The sequence below is a fragment of the Moschus berezovskii genome, chromosome 23 (assembly GCF_049115385.1).
Source record: "Moschus berezovskii isolate FMDL1 chromosome 23, NW_MosBer_1.0, whole genome shotgun sequence".
Taxonomy (NCBI): Eukaryota; Metazoa; Chordata; class Mammalia; order Artiodactyla; family Moschidae; genus Moschus; species Moschus berezovskii.
The window spans coordinates 50,707,363-50,727,521 of NC_142482.1; the positions used below are offsets into that span (position 1 = coordinate 50,707,363).

The following is a 20,159-nucleotide window of genomic DNA, read 5'->3' on the forward strand; positions in this document are numbered from 1 at the left end:
GACACAGAAGACCTGGGTTCCATCCCTGGGTGGGGAAGATCCCCTGGAGTAGGAAATGGCAACCCACTCCAGTATTCTTGCCTAGAGAATCCCACAGAGAGCCTGGCGAAAAAAGCTGGACATGACTAAGCAACTAAACATGCACACAGTAAAGAGAAGCAACCACAGAAAGCCCTGGTTGGACTGCAAATTCTGTCATGTAATCCCCAGATTTAATAGCTGGATGTTCCTGTCCTTCAGGATTGAGGACAAAGATTTTTCCATTCAGTGTTCTTCTGTTTTACTGTATAGTGTGTGTGTTATCAAAAACATAGTCATTGATTTTTTTTTTTATATAATTTATAAAATACTAAATAGCTTATATTTTCCACATCACTTAATTCAGCTTTCCTTTTCTACCAGAGTTTCACCCAGAGTTTGAAGAGGAGAATATCACTGAAGAATATATTTTATTCCTGTGGTGTAACCTATGAAATAGTATCCAACATACCAAAGGTAAAAGCACGTATTACTTTTTTGAAATGTCAGAATCTGAGTGTTGGAGAACGAGTTAGGTCTCAAAACTTTTAAACCATTTTCTCACCGCAATTTTGAGAGAAATATTGCTCACATAACATTAATGTAAGTGCCTGCTTGTCTCCTTAGGCAACAGAGGAGATTGAGGACCGGGAGACACTGGCTCTTATGGCCGCGAGGAGTGAGAACGAAGGCACGTCGGATGGGGAGACGTACATCGAGAAATACACGCGGGGCGTGCTGCAGGTCGAGAATATCCTAAGCCTGGAACGACTCCGGCAGGCAAGTAACTGCACCGTTTGGACCGGAGGGTGAGATCAGCAGCAAGTGAAAACTGAAAGTGGTAGCCGCTCAGCCGTGTCCGATTCTTTGCGACCCCATGGACTGTAGCCCACCAGACTCCTCTGTCCGTGGGATTCTCCAGACAAGAATACTGAAGTGGGTTGCCATGCCCTCCTCCAGGGGACCTTCCTGACCCAGGGATCAAACCCCAGTCTCCTGCATTGCAGGCAGATTCTGTACCATCTGAGAGATCACCAGCCTTTACCCCAAATGGATAAAGATAACTTTATTTACCAAAACCCCTTCTCTCTCAACCCATCAGAGAAGGAAGACTTGAGTAGCCATCTTATTAGACAAAATAGTTACTTTGACGAAAGGGTGACACAAATTCAGATGAGTGCATTTTACTGAACCCCTCCTAGGGAACCCCATTATTTCATCTTCAAGATGGATGATGGTGGGAGTTGCACAGCAATGTGAATGTACTTTGTGCCACTGAACTGTACAGTTAAATATGGGTAAAATAGTATGTTTTATATTATGTGATTTTACCATAAAAAATTTTTAAAAATAAATAAGTAACCCTACAAGGTAAATACTGTCATCATTTCCGTTTGTAAATGAGAAAATTGAGGCTGGAAGCAGTGAGCCACCCTACCTAAGGGCACCCAGCTAAGAATTGGTACAAAGTCAGATATAAACCCAGAACACTTGACTCTGAAGTCCACACCCTTAACCACATTCTCTCTCTCTCCCTAGTTTTTGGACCAAGATTAACCTCTGTGGCAAGATATTGCCAGGTGGAAATAATCCACTAGGTCATGAAATTCCAGAGGAGGTGTCACTCGATAGAGGCAGTAGAAGCTGTGAAAAGTGTGCTTTGAGCAAAAAGAGGACCAAGATTGGCATCTGTCAGAAAAATCTTCCTTTAGCGGAAGTCCCACCCAAACTGTGGCAGAGTGAAAGATCAGCAGCATGAAACTGGATTGTAGTTTCACAAGTGACATATATAGTTCGTGGTGTTTCAGCCGTGTTTTCTCTACCCACCTATATGTAAATCCACAACATAAAATACGTTTAGTTCATCAGTCTTCCTGGTTTTATTTATGAAAAATATTTTTTTTCTTAAGCAAAAAAAAAATAGTGAAAACAATAAGATTCCAGTTTTGTAAATACAGGGTGGGGAGGGCTGATAGTATAGGTTTGAAATGATGTTTATTTCTATACTTTTGAAATCTTTCACAATAAACATATATTCCTTTTGTCATCGGAGGAAGAAAAATCAATGTCATTTTCAAATCTGCAGGCGGTCACAGTCAAAGAAGCGCTTTCCACCAAAGCTCGGCACCTGCGGCGAAGCCTCAGCACTCCCAACGTTCACAATGTGAGCTCACCCGCGGCGGGCCTGCCGTCCAAGTGACTCATCTCAGGGTTTGGGGTGCAGCAAGTCAGGGGAATCAGGTCAGGGTTTATCAGCAGGGAGATTTACATTTGGCTCAGGTGTGGGCATCCCAGGGTGCCAAGCCTGCTCCTGTGTTCTAGAGCTGCCCACCAGAGAGCCATTGCAAGCAACAGGACTAAGCTTTGTGTGTGTGTGTGTGTGCATCCCAGGGTGCCAAGCCTGCTCCTGTGTTCTAGAGCTGCCCACCAGAGAGCCATTGCAAGCAACAGGACTAAGCTTTGTGTGTGTGTGTGTGTGTGTGTGTGTGTGTGTGTGTGTGTGTGTGTGTGTGTGTGTGTTGCCCACAAGCTATTAGAAGTAACAGGACTGAGCTTTTAGAGTGTGTGTATGTGTTTGTGTTAGTCGCTCAATCGTATCCAACTCTGTTGTGACCCCATGGACTGTAGCCTGCCAGGCTCCTCTGTCCATGGGAATTCTCTAGGCAAGAATACTGGAGTGGATTGCCATTCCCTCCTCCAGGGGATCTTCCCAACCCAGGGATCCAACCCGGGTCTCCCACATTTCAGTCAGATTCTTTGCCATCTGAGCCACCAGGGAAGCCCCAAGCTTTTAGTGGAATCTTGCAAATTTCTCCACATAGAGTTGCATGTCCTTGGAAGAAGTTTCTTGGGATGTGAGTTTCATGTTGGTTTGAAGAGGGGTCAGAGGTCCTGTGCCAGCGCTTCTGAGCCCGCTTCTAGCTGCCCCAAGGATCTCACTGTCGGGGTGATAGGGCGCCAGGCACCTCCACGTAGACCCTCCCGTGGTGCCTGCTGTTTATGTTGATGACCTTCCTCAACAAACCGTTTCAGCGAGGAAACCCAGTTGACAGACACTGTGTCTAGAGGAAGGCAACACTGTCGTAGGAAGAAAGCACAGAGGAGTGCGTGGACCACTTCAACGCAGCCTCCTTCTCGAAGCAGCAGAGTGAAAGACAGGTCCTCTCGAGGAAAACCGTGATGTGCTTTCCCATTCTCAAGAATTGCCAGATAATGGTTACAAACACGATGAACATTTATCTAATAATTTTTGATCCTGCATGATGTGTAGGATCTTAGTTCCCTGACCAGTGATTGAGCCTGTGCCCTTGCATTGAGAGCTTGGACTCTTAACCACTGGACCGCCAGGGAAGTCCCCTTGGTGAACATTCATGAAACTTGTCTTACAGTAGTCCGAGAAGCAAATCCCTGTAATTACTTTCAGACAGTTCACTTTTTCTGACCACATTTCAGTTCTTTTAATTGATGAGACTCATGAAGTTGTACATTTTGGGGGGGGTGGGCAGGAAACACAGTTTCTAATTAATTAATTTAGGCATCAAAGAAGAGATCATAATGGAAATTAGGATGTGTTTAGAACTGAATGATAAAAAAAAAACCCAATTATACATATATCAATACTTGAGGGATGCAGTTAAAAAGGGAGTTCCTTAGCCCTAATTTTCTTGTTATTTCATTTGTACTGCAGACTGCTGGATGGTAGAGAAAATGAAAGCACTAGAGCTATTGTTAGGGGAAAAAAAAAGGAAAACTCATAAATTAAAAAAGACTTATGATATATATCATCCAGTTGCAATTGATGTTCTGCTTTGGTCCTGACTCAGAATTAGCTGTGACAGTGTTTATAGACATTTGACCACTGCTGGGATATCTGATACTATTTAGGAATTGCTTAATCTTTAGAGTTGCAATAATGGTATTACGGTTTTATAAAGAGAGTAGGAATTCCTTATATTTTAGAGAGTCATAGAGAAATATTTATGGATAAAAAAATTTAAGTTAGAAAAAGAAAATCTGAATACTTTTTAAAAGGTAATGATAAATATTACAGCATAATTATGATAAATTCAAATAAATAAGGAAATAGTAAATATTAGGAGAAAGAATGCGGGGAAGAGAAGGTCATACAACCTTCAACTGTATGTGTGATATTTTATCTAGTTAGTTATGTTAAAGGTATAAACCATACTGATGAAACCATTCATCTCTTATAGGTCTCTTCCAGTCGACCAGACCTTTCTGGCTTTGACGATGATGATAAGGTATGTGCCTGTGGGCATGGCCAGGTTATTAGTGGGATCTAAGTCTGGAAATTTAGGTAATCTTGGTGTTTTTAAAATCTCTGAACTTCCCACCTTAACCTGGTGCAGATCATTGTCTTCACGTGTCCATTTCCAAGTTCAAGTACTTGATGTGAAATTGCTATGCACTCTGAGTATTACATTGTTATTTAGCATGATATGTTCCATATCAGGATCATTGCATACATAATCAAATAAATATGTGTTTATGGATCTAACTCTAAATGACTACATCCGCCATAGCAAAATCAAAATTATTTCAAAAGGGGAAAATTAGGAACTTGAAATTAAGGATATTGTACAGCATTATCTTATTCATATGTAAATTATTATTCTGGGGACTATAGATGATTCAGAAAATACCAAAACAGATTGTGCCTTCAAGTATTTTAAAATCTAGTCCTTAGAGATGACATTTCCTGAGAAGCTGAAGTAAGATTAGCTAAGTGTATATGATAAAAAGGAGGTTCCCCCTTTAGTATACCAATATCTTTACCAGCTTGGAAGTTTTACATATCGAGTATATATAGAGTAACCATACCACCTAATTTGCCTGGGGCAGTCCAAGCTTATGCCTGCCACCTAGGAAAAATTATCAATGGAACTGTTTCGCTCTCAAGCATTGTTAAGTTGATCTTTAAATTATCTGGTCATCTTTGGTACATAACAGATTTATAAAAGTGGAGCTTTAATGAGTCCTGTAGGGGTCCAAAAGAGGATTTCGCGATATTTGTAGTGATTTTATTAAATCTTGAATGAATAGAATAAACCATCAACATTTCTTCACTCCGGGTATAGCCTTGGTTATGATAGCACTTGTCATATCGTTCAGTACTTTTCTACCTGTTAGATCTATTTTATAATTTAAAAAAGAGCACATACTGCCATAAAAAGAAATAGGAAAAAACTCCAATCAGGCTTCTTTTCTCATTTTAGAGGAACGTAACTACCGTTAACCTGTGTTTCTACCTTGTAGGGTTGGCCAGAGAACCAGTTAGACATGTCTGACTACAGCCCGAGTTACCAGGATGTATCGTGTTATGGAACTTTGCCTAGGGATTCACCTCGAAGGAGTAAAGAAGGTAGTGGTGAGATATTTTTTCCTGTGTTTTATCTCTTTATAATTTCTTAGGAAAGGCATGGGGGGGAAATTCTTTTCCAGATGGCTTTAATAAGATAGAAAGCTGAAATTCTAGTTTGCTAGATGATCCAAAAGTGTCTTCTTGAATAGAACATACCCTGCTCACTTATTTGATTTTCTTTTCTTGGTTTCCATTATATCATCCAATTAATAATAGGCTTTTTGTGTAGCACTTGTAATTTTCAAATCACATTTCATGTATCATTTCCTGATTCTGAAATCAGTTTTGAGACACATACAAATCTTATTATTACATTATGGTTAGATTTCATTCTTTACCAAAAGCATATCCACCTCCATCATGGTTGTGTGCTCAAATCAAAGTACGTTTTTAAGAGAATATGTCTCTGACTCCTAAGGAAATTTAAAAAATGATACCAGAAATGAATTTGGTCAGTGACAACATTATTGCCTAAATATGTAATTTCCTAATGCCCTGAAAGGAATAACATTCTTAGAATTTGTCAATCAACTCTATTACCTTACCTCCACCTTATATTTTACCTACTATGTTCCTTTGTACCTTCAATAGTGAATTGAAGAGAAAAATATAGAAGGAGAAATAGAGGCCCCAAAAAGTAAAAAATTAATAAAAGCAAGAAAAAAGGAATTGTCCTTCCTTAGTCATATGGAGCAAGGTGGCTTGAGGGAACAGTGGCTTGTGAGAGAACTTACATAGTACTCAGTTACTGAGTTAGATTGAGCCTCTCCTTGCCTTATGCAGGGACAGAAACCAAAAGATGCCAAGATCTTAAAATCCAGCTGTGAAAATGAGACATGTAGAAAATAAGCCAGTAAATCAGAAAGTGCCAAAATGCATTTACAGATAATACGGGCTCTGAGAATTCAGAGAAATAGAAAATCAGCGTGAGTTGAAATTGGTCTGTGAAGTGATGCTCAAGCTGGATCTTGACAAGAAGGTAGCAAATTTGGTTTCTGATTTCTTTGCTGCTGTCCAGGCCTGTGGCGATTCTTTTTAACTTTGTAGATACATCTCCATTCTTGCCCACCTGTTTCAATGTTCAACCAAGTATAGCCATCACTCGGTATCTGAGGGCCACTGGTTCCTGGAGCCCCTGCGTACAACAGGTCCTGTAGTCAGTCCTCCGGAATCCTCGGAGGCAATACCCTGAGGCTGTTGAGGGCCGACTGTACACTTAATGAAAAAAAATCCACGTGTGAGTGAACCCATGCAGTTCAGACCCGCAACGTTCGAGATCAGCTGTATTCACACATTAATTCTTTTGTTCCGCCAGATATTCCTGCTGGCTCCGCCCCTGCCTCACTCCCTGTGGGATGGTTAAAGTGCTCTGTGCCTGTAAACCCGTGCCTTTTGTCTTCCCCAGGTTGTACATCAGAGAATCCTCATGCCTTAACAGTCAGCCCTTTCAAAGCATTCTCTCCTCAGCCACCAAAGTTTTTCAAGCCCCTAATGCCTGTAAAAGAGGAGCATAAGAAAAGGATAGCGCTTGAAGCAAGGCCTCTTCTAAGCCAGGAGGTAAATGCTTGACTTGTCTGTACCGTGTACAATAGAATGGACGCTCTGTGCCCCTGCAGAAGTAACGCTTTGCATTAACACAGATGCCGCAGGTTGGCAGGGTTATCACCCCATGGATCCTGTTCAGGAATAAATAACCTCTTTCTCAAGCACACAGGGTCATGGTAGAATTTCTTGTTTGTTGTTATTGCTATTATTTTCCTTGTGCTTATGGCTTTTTTCAGAGTATTTCAAATGAGAACGAGATGTTCCCTCAGTGTTTTGTCAATAGAAAAGGCGCTTTCTTTTAATGTGATAAATCCAGTGACACTGTTTACATAGAATCTGTGTAGTCTTGGGAGATTTTCATCAGTCACTGACCTCAAGCCTGCAGAACTGTTGGCGGCACTACCCACACGTAATACAAGTGTTTGCGTTGCTTTTCTAACATGCACGTACGTACTTAAGGTGTATGTCGGCCATCGCCGTCTCCTGTGTGATGCATCTGTGTCTTAACCTTTGCAGAGCATGTCTCCATCTCAGGCACATAATCCTGGCTGCATTGTGTCCTCGGGAAGCAATGGCAGCAGCATGCCAGTAGAACTCAATAGCAAACGTGGGAAGAAGATTGTAAGTCCTGGAACCATTTCTATCTTATTGCCTGGTGGTGGGTTTAAGGCCCTTTCACAGACAATCATCCAAATACTTTAGAAGAAATTAAGAGATGTGTTGAGTCTTGGCTTTTCTTTTTTTCTTCTTACACATGTGACCATCAGTAATGAAATTTTGCATGAATGTGGCTGTGACCTGTGATTTTTCCATGTTCCATTTACTAATTTATTATTATTTTGCTTGGTATAAATTTGCTTAGAAAGAAAAAGGCACCTTTAATGATTCTAGTCTTTCAAATGTGTAACAATCACTTGAACGGATATTGAATCTTTCTAATGAGCTTGTTCACGTTGCCCAGATTCTGAAGTTAATCTACCTTGAGGAATTGCATTTACTTGGAGTAAGTAATCATGCATTTAGGTGTGGGGGTGTGATAGCTTTTCTTGTGTTGCCTGATGCTGTTGCCAAGATTATTCTGTAGTTTGTAGCTGCTCCGCCATCCATCACTGGCCATCCTCATCATCTGGACCTCTCAGGTAGCCTCTTTACATTTGCTGGCAAAGTAGATTCCAGCTCCCTTGGTGTTGGTCTTGCTTTCAGGATGGCTTCTCTGTTTTTACCACGGGTAGGTTGAAACTCTACCTGAAAAACCTCATTCCCTAGCGCTCAGTTTTCACATTTCAAATTTAAGAAATGTTTTTTAAAACACTACATACTAAGCACTGGGGATCATAAGCGCTACCTCAATTTAAAAACAGAAGTGTATGTTCCGGGGCCTGGAGAGAATTCTCAGATTCTGTGTTGCAGCTTTCATTCTCCTGTGGTTTCCCAGGCTTTGAAAACGGGAGGCAGCTTGGGACAGGAAGGGTCTGCTTGCTGCTCTCGTCTGCATGCGGTCAGCTCTGCAGGGTGGGCCCTTGCCTTCCCTGGCTACACCATGTCAGATTCATTCCAGAGTGTCATCAGCGCGGGGTCTTTTGTTTGAATGTCTAGATTCTAGAAGATGCTGCTGATGCACACGGTGTGATGCTAACTAGAGCCTCCCCTGGATGTGCAGCTAGCCAGGCTCCTGCATGCTTGGAGCACTAGGAGATATAAGAAATGAGCTTCTTGTTCCGCATGTCCATTGAGGAAAGAAGAAAAGGCACCGTTGTCCCCTTCCGTCTCTCTCTGTCTTCCCCACTTTGTGTTCTCTCTAGTCCCCTCCCTGATCCCTGCTGAAGAGCGTGCACACCGACAGCTGCTCCTCGTCTCCCCCCGTGTTAGTGAGCTCTCCAGTCACACACTTGACCTCCCCCTGCTTCATTGATGAGGGCTGCAGCATGGGCCAAGGAGCGTGTGTGTGTGTGCACGCTCAGTCGCTCAGTCGTGTCTGACTCTGCCACTCCATGGACTGTAGCCCGACAGGTTTCTCTGCCCATGGGATTCTCCAGGCAAGAATACTGGAGCAGGTTGCCATTTCCTTCTCCAGGCGATGTTTCCAACCCAAGGACCAAACCTGCATCTCATGCATTGGCAGGTGGATTCTTTACCACTGTGCCACCCGGGAGGGCCCAGGTTAAAGGAGCCAGGGTTTAATTTTGTTACTCCTTCAGTTCTCTGGCTGGCTGACTATCTGTTTATTGACATGGCACCCATCTACACGGTGCATGGGTACCACATTGTAACCTATTTGAACCATACGTTTTGGTAGAACACACCACCAATAAATTGCTGAATGGCCCTTCGGGGCTGCCCCGCAGATAGTCTCACAGTTCACAATCAGGACTGTTAGCTAGCAGAGAGTAGGATAGAACCAGATTCTCTTGATCCAAGAAGTTCTGATCACCAGTTAGATTCTCTGTGATCAGACACACCATGAAACCTACTAATCAGGGTTTGTTGGAGCCATTTTTCTTGCTGAGGTCTTACTTGAGAGACTTGCATCTACTTTCTTAGAAATCTGCTCACCGCACACTCTTCATCTCTGAAACTATTGAACCAACCATTTGACTTATTTCAGATAGCAGCTTTTCTGGGATGTTTCGGTAGATTTTAAGGGTATTACTTGCTTGAACTGAGGTTCTAGTTTCTGTTTGGGAAGCTTTCATTTTATTTCTCCTCTTATAAGTGGATATAAACTGCTTTATTCCTGTGTTCCTATTTACTTTCTTTCCTTTTCCACTCTTGGAAAAGTAGAGAGCCAAACCGTGGTTCAGTCTGATCAAAGGAGTTTGAAATCGTGTTTGAGAAGCAATATCAGGACATTGTTCCTTTTATTTTTCAGCCCATCCAATTACCAAAGTAACCTGTCATTTCACATAAAATACAGTAAATATAGCTGTACTTGATCCTTCAAGCAATATTTTGTTGTCTCATCAACTTGGGAAGATAGACAAATGTACTTTGTATCTTCCGTGACTAAGATAAAAGTAACAGTACACCTTGGCAGTCTCTCTTTTAAAGTCATGCAGCAGACAGAAGAGCAGAAAGAAAGTGAATTCTCCCTCTCCTGAATCCTGCACAGACAGCATATGGTTTTTGTCTCTCGTTTTACAGAGGAAGAAACGTGAGACTTGTTGAGTGATTTGCCCAAGGTCTCACAGTAAACGAGAATATGGGAACAAAAGCCCCATCCATCAGTAGAATGGGCTGACCCCAGTAACTCCTGGGGCTCCTGGTCACAGGGCAGTTTCATTGCCCTGCTGCTGCTGCTGCGTCAAAGGGTCCACCCTCCCCTTAGTACCATGGACAGAAGTACTAGGGACCCTTGGCTGATGGAGTCTTTCTGAAAACAGGGACCATCTCTCTGATGGATAACTGATGAGAATGGGAGTGAAAATGACTTTAATCGGGGAAGGTCCTTACAGAAGGTCACTGCTCTAAGGTGCATTTTGATTCCTCCTTAAAATCAAGGTGTTTTGTCTAGAGGTAAATATCAGCTGCACAAACTGAATCTCAAAAAATCAAATCATGAACATTGTAGCTGTAGAGAAGCTGGAGAACTTGACTCTGTGTCCTACTTTTAGGATGAGTTTTCACTCTGTCCTTAAGACATAATAGGAAGGTGCTAGTTTAGTCTTCTTTAAGGTAAAATGATAAATAATATCTCTGGCATAAAATGTTTCTAATATGCAAAATGGATATGCAACAAGGTCCCACTATATAGCACAGGGAATATATTCAGTACCTTGTGATAACCTATCATAGAAAAGAATATAAAAAAGAATATATTATATATGTATATATGTATAACTGATTCACTCTGTTGTACAACAGAAACTACCACAACATTGTAAATCAACTATGCTTCCATTTAAAATTTAATAAAATATACAGAGTGAAGACATACGGCCCCCCCAAAAAAAGTCTGTCTAACCAAATTCCTTTAAAATGCAGTTTAAGCCACTTAAGTCCTCTTTTCTTCTTAGAAACTATACCTCATAAACTTTCCATCTCCTTTTACATGTTGGAAAATGATTAATCTCTATTCAGTTTTATTTTTTCTGGATCTAGGTGTTCCTATTCCTTTAGCCTTTCTCTTAGGTCACTCCCCTACTCCCAACCCCATCCCAAGTGCCTGCCTTTGTCCTGATCCCTATTTGTTTTTGTAGACCCTTCCGTCTTACTACGGTCATTCTAAATTGTTTATCTTTCTGATTTTAATATATGTATACCTATTTCTACACATTAAAATTGTGATTGAATATTTCACTCAGCAAAGTTATATTTTATGTTGACCTTTCCTCAGTGTTCAGAAGAAATAGCTTCAAGCATAAAAAGGGACCCAGATTATTTAATTCTCATCTTCAAATCTGGTTTTCCTTGCAACAACTAACTTTTTAGTAATCAGTTGCATCATATACTCTTGGGCTTGGGGAGTGCGCTTCTTTGCCAGCTTCAATTAGAAGGAATTAGAAGAGAAACAAACACTCAAAATCCAATCTGGAATCTGAACAAGTCGAGTAGTGTGTGTGCTCAGTAGCTCAGTCATGTCCGACTCTGTGGCCCCATGAACTGTAGCCCTCCAGGCTCCTCTGTCCATGGGATTCTCCAGGCAAGAATACTGGAGTGGGTTGCCATTTCCTGCCCCAGAACATCTTCCCAACCAGGGATGGAACCCTCATCCCTTGTGTCTCCTGCATTGACAGGCGGATTCTTTACCACTGAGCTATCTGGGAATCAAGTCAAGTAGAGAATCTAGAAAATAGAGTGAAGCTTACAGATTCAGACAGTTCTGTCCAATCTGTGCCCTTTTTTACACAAACATTTTCCCCTAGCCCCCAGGGAGAGAACTCTCTGCCCAACCCCTGTTGAAACAGTGCTGTTAATACTTGATTAAAATGTAGTTAAAAATAAGATAGCAAAGTTAGTATTGCCAAAAATTTGGTTTGCTAATTTCTGGAATTTTATCACTGATATTTGAGAGTCACCTCTGGTTAACAGCCAAGGAATGAAGACTAGTGATGCTTTTAAATCATTTATATTCAGGCTGTTTTAAAATCTAAGAAGCATTAAAACACAGTAAGCTATTTCGGAGAAGGCAATGGCAAGCCACTCCAGTACTCTTGCCTAGAAAATCCCATGGATGGAGGAGCCTGGTAGGCTGCAGTCCGTGGGGTCGCTATGGGTCAGACACGACTGAGCGACTTCACTTTCACTTTTCACTTTCACACATTGGAGAAGGAAATGGCAACCCACTCCCGTGTTCTTGCCTGGAGAATCCCAGGGATGGGGGAGCCTGGTGGGCTTTCGTCTATGGGGTCACACAGAGTCGAACACAACTGAAGTGACTTAGCAGCAGCAGCAGCAAGCTATTTTTTAGGTATTTAGCATCTTGTGAGACAGGGAATGTTGTTGTAAGCTTCAGTGGATGAAATGTATGTTCATTTGTGAATTCCATCTGCCGTGTCTGTGGAGTGTGTTCCACCTCCCCTCCCGTCCTTCTCTCTCCCCAACCTCTTCGCTCTCTTGAAATGAAGAAGGGTAATGTTTTCAGGTCTTTACAGTCACCCTGTTGTTATATTGAGTGAAATGTCATCCATCCAGCAGTTTCCAGGGGCGTCCTAAGAGCAAGGACCCACTGCTGTAAGTCCTGAGTGCTGGGTCCATACCTGCCTTTGCTCAGTGTTGGAGTTCCTGGTTCTTAGGACAATAACTGGCACGTAGAGGATGCTTAATGAATATCTGTTGAATGAAAGTCACATTTTAGAAGAGAAAAGGAATACTTGCCGTGTCATCAGATGTTTATCAGGTGAGTTAGAAATGACTAGATAGTAATAGACAAAAGGAGAAGGTGACAGAGGAGGAGATGGTCAGATGGCATCACTGACTCAATGGATGTGACCTTGAGCAGACTCCGGGAGATAGTGGAGGAGAGGGAAGCCTGACATGCTGCATGCAGTCCACGGGGTCGCGAAGAGTTGGACACGACTTAGCGACTGAACAACAACAAGATAGTAATGTTATTTTTTATTTGAAAAGTGTTCTACATTGTTTTCCACCTAATATGAAAGAATCATTCACTTGGGAAGAGAGACTGGAAGTTGATAATACCTACTCTTGCATATTTCAGTTCAGTTCAGTTCAGTCGCTCAGTCGTGTCCGACTCTCCGCGACCCCATGAATCACAGCACGCCAGGCCTCCCTGTCCATCACCAACTCCCGGAGTTCACTCAAACTCATGTCCATCGAGTTGGTGATGCCATCCATCCATCTCATTCTCTATCGTCCCCGTCTCCTCCCGCCCCCAATCCCTCCCAGTATCAGGGTCTTTTCCAGTGAGTCAACTCGTCACATGAGGTGGCCAAAGTATTGCAGTTTCAGCTTTAGCATCAGTCCTTCCAATGAACACCCAGGATTGATCTCCTCTAGAATGGACTGGTTGGATTTCCTTGCAGTCCAAGGGACTCTCAAGAGTCTTCTCCAGTACCGCAGTTCAAAAGCATCAATTCTTCGGCGATCAGCCTTCTTCACAGTCCAACTCTCACATCCATACATGACCAAGGGAAAAACCATAGCCTTGACTAGACGGACCTTGGTTGGCAAAGTAATGTCTCTGCTTTTTAATATGCTATCTAGGTTGGTCATAACTTTCCTTCCAAGGAGTAAGCGTCTTTTAATTTCATGGCTGCAATCAGCATCCGCAGTGATTTTGGAGCTTGCATATTTACCAACCTTTATAAACAGAATCCTAAAGCTGTTTGACAAAGATTTTCATGTAATTCGTACTGTCTTCCTCACCTTGTAGTCAGAGGCTTTATCCCTGCTTCTCAAAAACCCTGGAATAACAGCCATTGTCAGATTTAGTATTTTACACACTTACAGTGTTTGGTGGAATACTGAGAACGGCTGCTGAAATTGTGTTCTTTGCCCTTTTGCTATTGTGGGGGCCTTTACTTCCTGCTTTTCCTTCTCATAATATAGCCCAGAAACCATTTGCAAATCATCTTATTTTTACTTTGCTCCCCAAGGTGAGGATTGCAAGAAAACAACAGCAGCTCTTCCCTGCCTCTGGCAGTCCCTCTACTCGTTTAATTAGAAAAGGGAAAACCTCCAACTGGAAACTAATCATGAGGAACTAATCAAAAGTCCACTGCACTTCCTTCCCTTAAAGCAGGAAGGGTTTCTAATTATTAGCATTGAGTGAGCACCAAAGAAATAAATCTCCTTCATCCTGAATGGTAAGGGTTTCATGCTCATAGATCTCTGAGGATAAGGTACCTGTGTCCACAGACAGGTGAGAGGATTTAACCAAACTCAGGAAGGAAAAAGAAAAAATCCTAAACATGTGAAGGCAAATGCCTTTAACAGTAAAGTATTTAAAACTTGTCTCAACCATCCAACGCTATAAGGAGCTCATGGCTGACTTTTGCTTTGTTTCTATAGGACTCTGAGGAGGAGGAAAACGATCTAGAAGGTCTCAGCCGGAAGCTGATCACTTCACAGCCTTATGTACCTGTGGAGTTTGCTGACTTCAGCGTTTACAATGCCAGCTTGGAGAACAGGGAGTGGATTTCTTCTAAAGGCGATCTGACGAACTCAAAGGTCCTCGAGAAGGAGGTGTCCCGCAGCCCCACCACCAGCAGCATCACCAGTGGCTACTTTTCGCACAGTGCCTCCAACGCCACCCTGTCCGACATGGTGGTCCCTTCCAGTGACAGCTCAGATCAGCTGGCCCTTCCAACAAAGGACACAGATTCCAGCGAGCATCCCGGACCGTCCCTTGTGCAGGATTTCAGACCATCCTCAAACAAAGAGTTGACAGAACTAGAAAGAGGCTTGGGAAAGGATAAGATGACCGTGGTGCCACTCAAGGAAAACAGTGCCTTAGCCAAAGGGAGCCCATTGTCCCCCAGCATCCCTGAGAAAAACTCCAAAACCCTCTGTAGGACCAGCTCGTGTTCAGAGCAGGATGCCTGCTCCAGCAAAAACGGCCAGCCGGCCAGGGAATTCTGCCCCAGGGAGGTGACCGTGGAACACACCACAAACATCCTCGAGGATCACTCTTTCACAGAGTTTATGGGTGTGTCAGATGGGAAAGATTTCGATGGTTTGACAGATTCTTCTGCTGGAGAACTTTCAAGTAGGAGGAACCTACCAAATACAACGGACAGTAGGAGTATCTCACATGGGCCACAGGACCCTGGCCAGCTATGTTCCTCAGCAGAGAATGACCAGGTGATAAATTCCAGGGGTGGTCCTTTGGGTTCGGTGGTATCAGTGATGGCCGCTAATTATGCCCCAACCCCAAGAGGCCCTTCCTCACGATGACTTAGTAGGAGAGATTCATCCAGGTCTTTCTGACAGGGTAGATGAGCCCTCTTGGACCATGCTCACATGCTGTCCAGCTAGCTGGCTTTGGGGGAACAAGTCTGTAAGTGTGCTTTCTTAGTTTCAGAGGAGAACTATGACTTACACAGGACCCATGGCTTTTTTACCTGGCATATAGGTTCCTGTTGAATTAAGCATTCACATGGACAAGGATCTATCTCATAGTCATTCCCTGGTATGTTTAATTCCTGGCTATCTCAAAGGATTCTGATATGAAATATGGTAGATTTCATCAAATCTTAGTTTCCCAACCAGGGATCGAACTCACGCCCCCTGCATTGGAAGTACAGAGTCTTCCACTGTACTGGACTGCCAGGGAAGTCCCAAGACACACGATTATTTTAAGTATCATTAAGAAAAAAAAAATACTTCCAATTAAAATCAACCATATCAGCAATTTCAGAGTTATAAAGTGCAGGCAGGGGGAAGGTATGCCTTGCAGATTTGATAAAATATAGATGTTTGGTGCCCATAGGATAAAAAATGCATTGGGGAAACAGAGGTGGGCTCCCTGAGAAATTAAAGTTTGGGCTTTGGAAGTTACCCAGGCTGGTTTTTTACAGTATTTAATTTTAATGGTGGAACAAAAAAATGGGGTCTTGCTAATATTCCCAAGGAAACTAGTGAATTACGTAAATAAGAGGTAATGTGCTTCTGAGTACCACCATCCCTTCTCATCACCACTGTTTTGGTCCCAGACCCCAGCTGCAGTTGTGTAAAGGGTATGGGCACACCAGGATTAGCAAAACAAAGAGCTGACAGAACTAGAACAGTACTGGGTGAAGGCAAAGATGATTGGGGTGCCCTCCAGTCTCTCTCTTTTGCAGAGGAAGCAAAACAACCCAGTTTGGTGCTATTCCCTGCCCCCCCACCAAGTTTTCCAAATTAGCCCTTAAAATTTCAGTATGTGGTCACATATACAGCGTATTCATAAATAAACTGCAAATACCAAAGAGTGGTCTCTTTTACAACTCAAAAACGATTTCTTTGCCCAACATAAGCATAAAGTCACTCATTACTTTTCTGACAAGCTCAACATTCATTTGTTTCAAAGTCTTCAGCTTCCCTTTACACTAATCGTAAGCAGAATCTGCTTTGCTGGTGCATCAGCTTTTCAGTCCTTTTTCCAAGAAGTCCAGGAAGAATGTGGTCCAGGAGTTAATTCTCCAGTCTGGAACGGTGCTTCTGAAACCTAAATGAGCAATAGAACCACTGGGGGGTGTAGGGAGAAGATACTTCTTAAAGATGCAGATTCCCAGGGGCTTCCCTGGTGGCTCCGTTGGTAAAGAATCTGCCTGCAATGCAGGGTTCAATCCCTGGGTTGGGAAGATCCTCTGGAGAAGAGAATGGAAACCCGCTCTAGTATTCTTGCCTGGAGAATTCCATGGACAGAGGAGCCGGGCAGGCTACAATCCATGGGATTGCAGAGAGTTGGACACAGCTGTGCGACTAACTATTCCCTGGTGACTTAATGGTAGAGAGTCTGCCTGCCAGTGCAGGGGTCACGGGTTTGATTCCTGGCCCGGAAAGATGCCACATGCCACAGAGCAGCTAAGCTCATGTATCACAGCTATTCAACCTGTGCTCTAGAGCCCAGGAGCCAAGATCGCTGCAGCCCAAGTATGCTAGAGCTGGTTCTCTGCAACAAAAGAAGCCACTACCACAAGAAGCCCTGATGCCACAACTGGAGGGTGGCCCTCACTTGTGGCAACTAGAGAAAAGCCCACACAGCAATGAAGACCTAGCACAGCCAAAAATAAATACATAAATAAAATTATAACAGCAGCAAAAAAAAATAGATTCCCATTTGTGGCTGCCCTCCACACCTCAGATTGTGCTTTTTGAGGGAGGGATAAGGTTTTCACAAACCCCCTGCTGGAGGAATATGGGGTAGGCTGTCGAGGGCCGCACTGTTTGAGGCACGGCCCAGAGAGGAGGGAAGGGGACCGCAACCCCCTCACTCTCCACTCCTTGTTTTGTTGATTATTTAGAAGCCAGTAATGGGAGCAGTACCTGAATTCTGCTCCAGAATAGCGTGTCCCTGCCAAAGGTCTTGGTTTAAAAGTGAAATTTACAAGAATATTTATTGCATCAGGGTAATGTTGGAACTATGGTGAGTTTTATCTTTTTTTTTTAACTGCTTTAGTAATTTTGTTATCTTGGTTTTAATCAGTTGTTTTGACTGTGTTAAAACCTGAGGACTGTTGAAGTCCTCAGGGTTGACTTTTGTTCTCACCCTGGTCTGACTTCGAGTGTGGACCCAGGAGTGATATATTTTTCACTCTCACTTTGGGGCTTGCGGTCATTACTTTTCCTAGAAGCTTCACCTTGGAGCTCGATTCTTCCTGGTACAGCATAAGCTCCAGAACTGGATTCCACAGTAAACTGGATCCTGTGGTTTCCTCTAGGAAGAGCCCCTCGTGGGGGGTGGTCCCCGTGGGTGGGGAGGGCAGGTGGGCACTGGAGCTTGCACTCACCCGCCTTTGCGTTCCAGGGGAGCACCACTGCTCGGTGAGAGGCAGTGAGCACTTCCTCCGAAGGCCACAGCACCTCTGCTCCGGTCGCCTCCCAGAGCACCAGCCCATCTATCAAACACGCTGCGGCCCGGCCAGACCTCACACCAGCGCGGAGAAGCCACGGCTTCCGGGGCCACCTCCTCCCCTCTCCCCTCCCGAGCCGGGAGAAGCGGCACTTTGTCACTCGGGTGACTTGGCAGCCTCTGCTTCCTTCCAGAGAACTGAAAACCCAGGCTTCACAAAGTGACAGTATTTTTGTTTGCACTCACTACACACCCCCATGGTGTAGAAACCTCCACAGATTCAAACAGACTTTATTCTTGTACAATTTTAATCAGTTCTTCCTGTAGAATCTGGAGTCAATGCTCTAATTTTTTTTTATAAATAATATATATTATGTATATGAAATTATATCTATAGTATGTCAAGAGACAAAGGACTGCACATTGAAATGGATAAAAGTGGTTTGTAGAGAATCGTAAGGTACTGGACTTTCTTACAAAGCAGCTCAGGTGATCTCTCAGAACACACGCAGATGAAAGAGATGGTCTTGCCTGAGAATGAGGTTGCAAATCCCTCTTTGCAGCAGAGGTTACAGAATGCCGTTCTTTATAACCAAAGAACTTACCTAAGACTGAATGTTTTTTGCTGTCCACGCTTGTTGTATGTGTACATACGTGTTTGACTGCACGTTCGGTGCCATATGCCCTGTGGCTCCCAGGCCACGTGCTGCCGTTCTCCGTCGTGTTTCCTAAGCACACTGAAAAATCTCACGGCTCCCTTCTTTGGTCTTCCACCTGGTCCACCGCCTGCTGCCTTGACGCGGTCCAGGAACCATTGACAGTGACGAGGGCTCTGATCCCAGTCTTTCCCTGGCCCTTGGGCCAGCCCAGCCAGGCAGCTGGGATGCAGAGAGCAGTATTACTGTAAGAAAACACAGGGACAAACCGAGAGTGGGGTTGGGGCGATCGGGGTCGATTTTCGTCTCTTTGTGGTTTTGTTTGGGGTGGGTAGGTTTTTGTTGTGGTGTGGTTCTGCCGTTGTTTTATTTCCTTTCTGGAAGACGCTGAAGGGATGACATGAGCTGTGAAGTCCACAGGTGCCCACTTCACAGTGTTCGCAGGAGATGGTCGAAGACAGATGACCCTGCTGTGCGTCTTCATTGGTAAAATTCTTTTACCAGTGGAGACGCTGAAGAATTATGTGTGCGGAAGTTTTTACAAAAGTACTTTCTCTACCTGTTGTGTAGATGCTTGTATAGTGGGTCCAGATGTACAGCAATAAATGTGTCTGGGAGCGAGCGAGGGTGTACAGCCTGCTGTACCTCTTCCCTTGAAGTTTGTAGCATCCGTAAATGAGTAAGATATTGGAGATTTTAATGCGAAGCTGCTGTTCATGATTTTTGTGTATAGTGAGCTGACTGTAGTATTTTACTATTGACTGTTTAAAAAGAGAAAGACTGTAATTTATATCCCCTTTCAACTTTATTGTATTTAATTGGTACAGATTGTGTGTGCGTGTGTGTGTTTTAGAATACAGACTGTCTAATTCCGATTTTAAAATATCCATTGTTTGTCTTTAATAACACTGTCAGTAGTTTCATATCAATTTTCCAAATTTGTTTGTATGCAAGTCCCTGTGGTTTAAATAATAATAGTAACAGCAAACATTCATTGAGGGTTTACTATGTACTAGGCACTGTTCCCACCTTTTGATATTTATCTTGCTTAATCCTCACAGCAGCGGATGCCATGGGTTCTGCTGTTATTAAGTGTTGGACGAAAGGAAAACAGAAGTGGAGTGGTTGGCGACAGGGAGCAAGCTGCAAAGCCAGGATTCAACCCACGCTTCCATCAGCATCTCCTGGTGCTCTGGTGACGTGGCGTGGAGGGACAGGCCTCTGAAGGGAGGAGAGAGCAGGAGGGTTGTGGCGAGAGTCCCAGGTCTGGACTGAGCGACATTAGCAAGGAGCCACTGCCGCAGACAGGCCGAGGTGGGTTACATGAGGTCCCGACACTCCAGCACTTCTTTAGAGAAAGGAGCAGGGCCTGCCACCCTGGAAGCAGTGACACACAATCATTTAATCTGAAAGAGTTACCTAAAAATGGTTTTCCAGAATCCTTTTAGAAAAAAATTCCTTTCACAAGAGCCTTTCTGATGTGATCAGGAACTAGTTCCAGCCCGTTCTGGACAGAGCGTGACTTCCGTAGATTTCCAGGAGAAAGTAGATGGGGAAGAAAATTCAGATTGTTTTCATTTTATAGAATGGGAATTGGGGGAGG

The 20,159-nt window shown here is 43.4% G+C and overlaps 1 protein-coding gene across 11 annotated transcripts in view; it reads left to right on the forward strand.

The window, feature by feature from the left end:
- The window catches only part of KIF13A (kinesin family member 13A), a 197,666-nt gene extending 178,227 nt beyond the window's left edge, over positions 1 to 19,439 (forward strand). For 3 of the 11 annotated variants that reach the window (XM_055406723.2, XM_055406725.2, XM_055406728.2), the window contains 10 exons: positions 403 to 495; positions 646 to 798; positions 2,105 to 2,182; positions 4,233 to 4,280; positions 5,296 to 5,407; positions 6,807 to 6,958; positions 7,463 to 7,567; positions 7,908 to 7,949; positions 14,417 to 15,208; positions 17,856 to 19,439. In XM_055406723.2, the coding sequence (XP_055262698.2) occupies positions 403 to 495; positions 646 to 798; positions 2,105 to 2,182; positions 4,233 to 4,280; positions 5,296 to 5,407; positions 6,807 to 6,958; positions 7,463 to 7,567; positions 7,908 to 7,949; positions 14,417 to 15,208; positions 17,856 to 17,876 (1,596 nt within the window). In that variant the 3' untranslated portion in view covers positions 17,877 to 19,439. Of the gene's footprint in view, positions 1 to 402; positions 496 to 645; positions 799 to 2,104; positions 2,183 to 4,232; positions 4,281 to 5,295; positions 5,408 to 6,806; positions 6,959 to 7,462; positions 7,568 to 7,907; positions 7,950 to 14,416; positions 17,158 to 17,855 lie in introns of those variants that run through there. The other 8 variants (XM_055406731.2, XM_055406733.2, XM_055406724.2 and 5 more) reach the window with 7 other exon arrangements.
- The last annotated feature ends 720 nt before the right edge of the window (positions 19,440 to 20,159 follow it).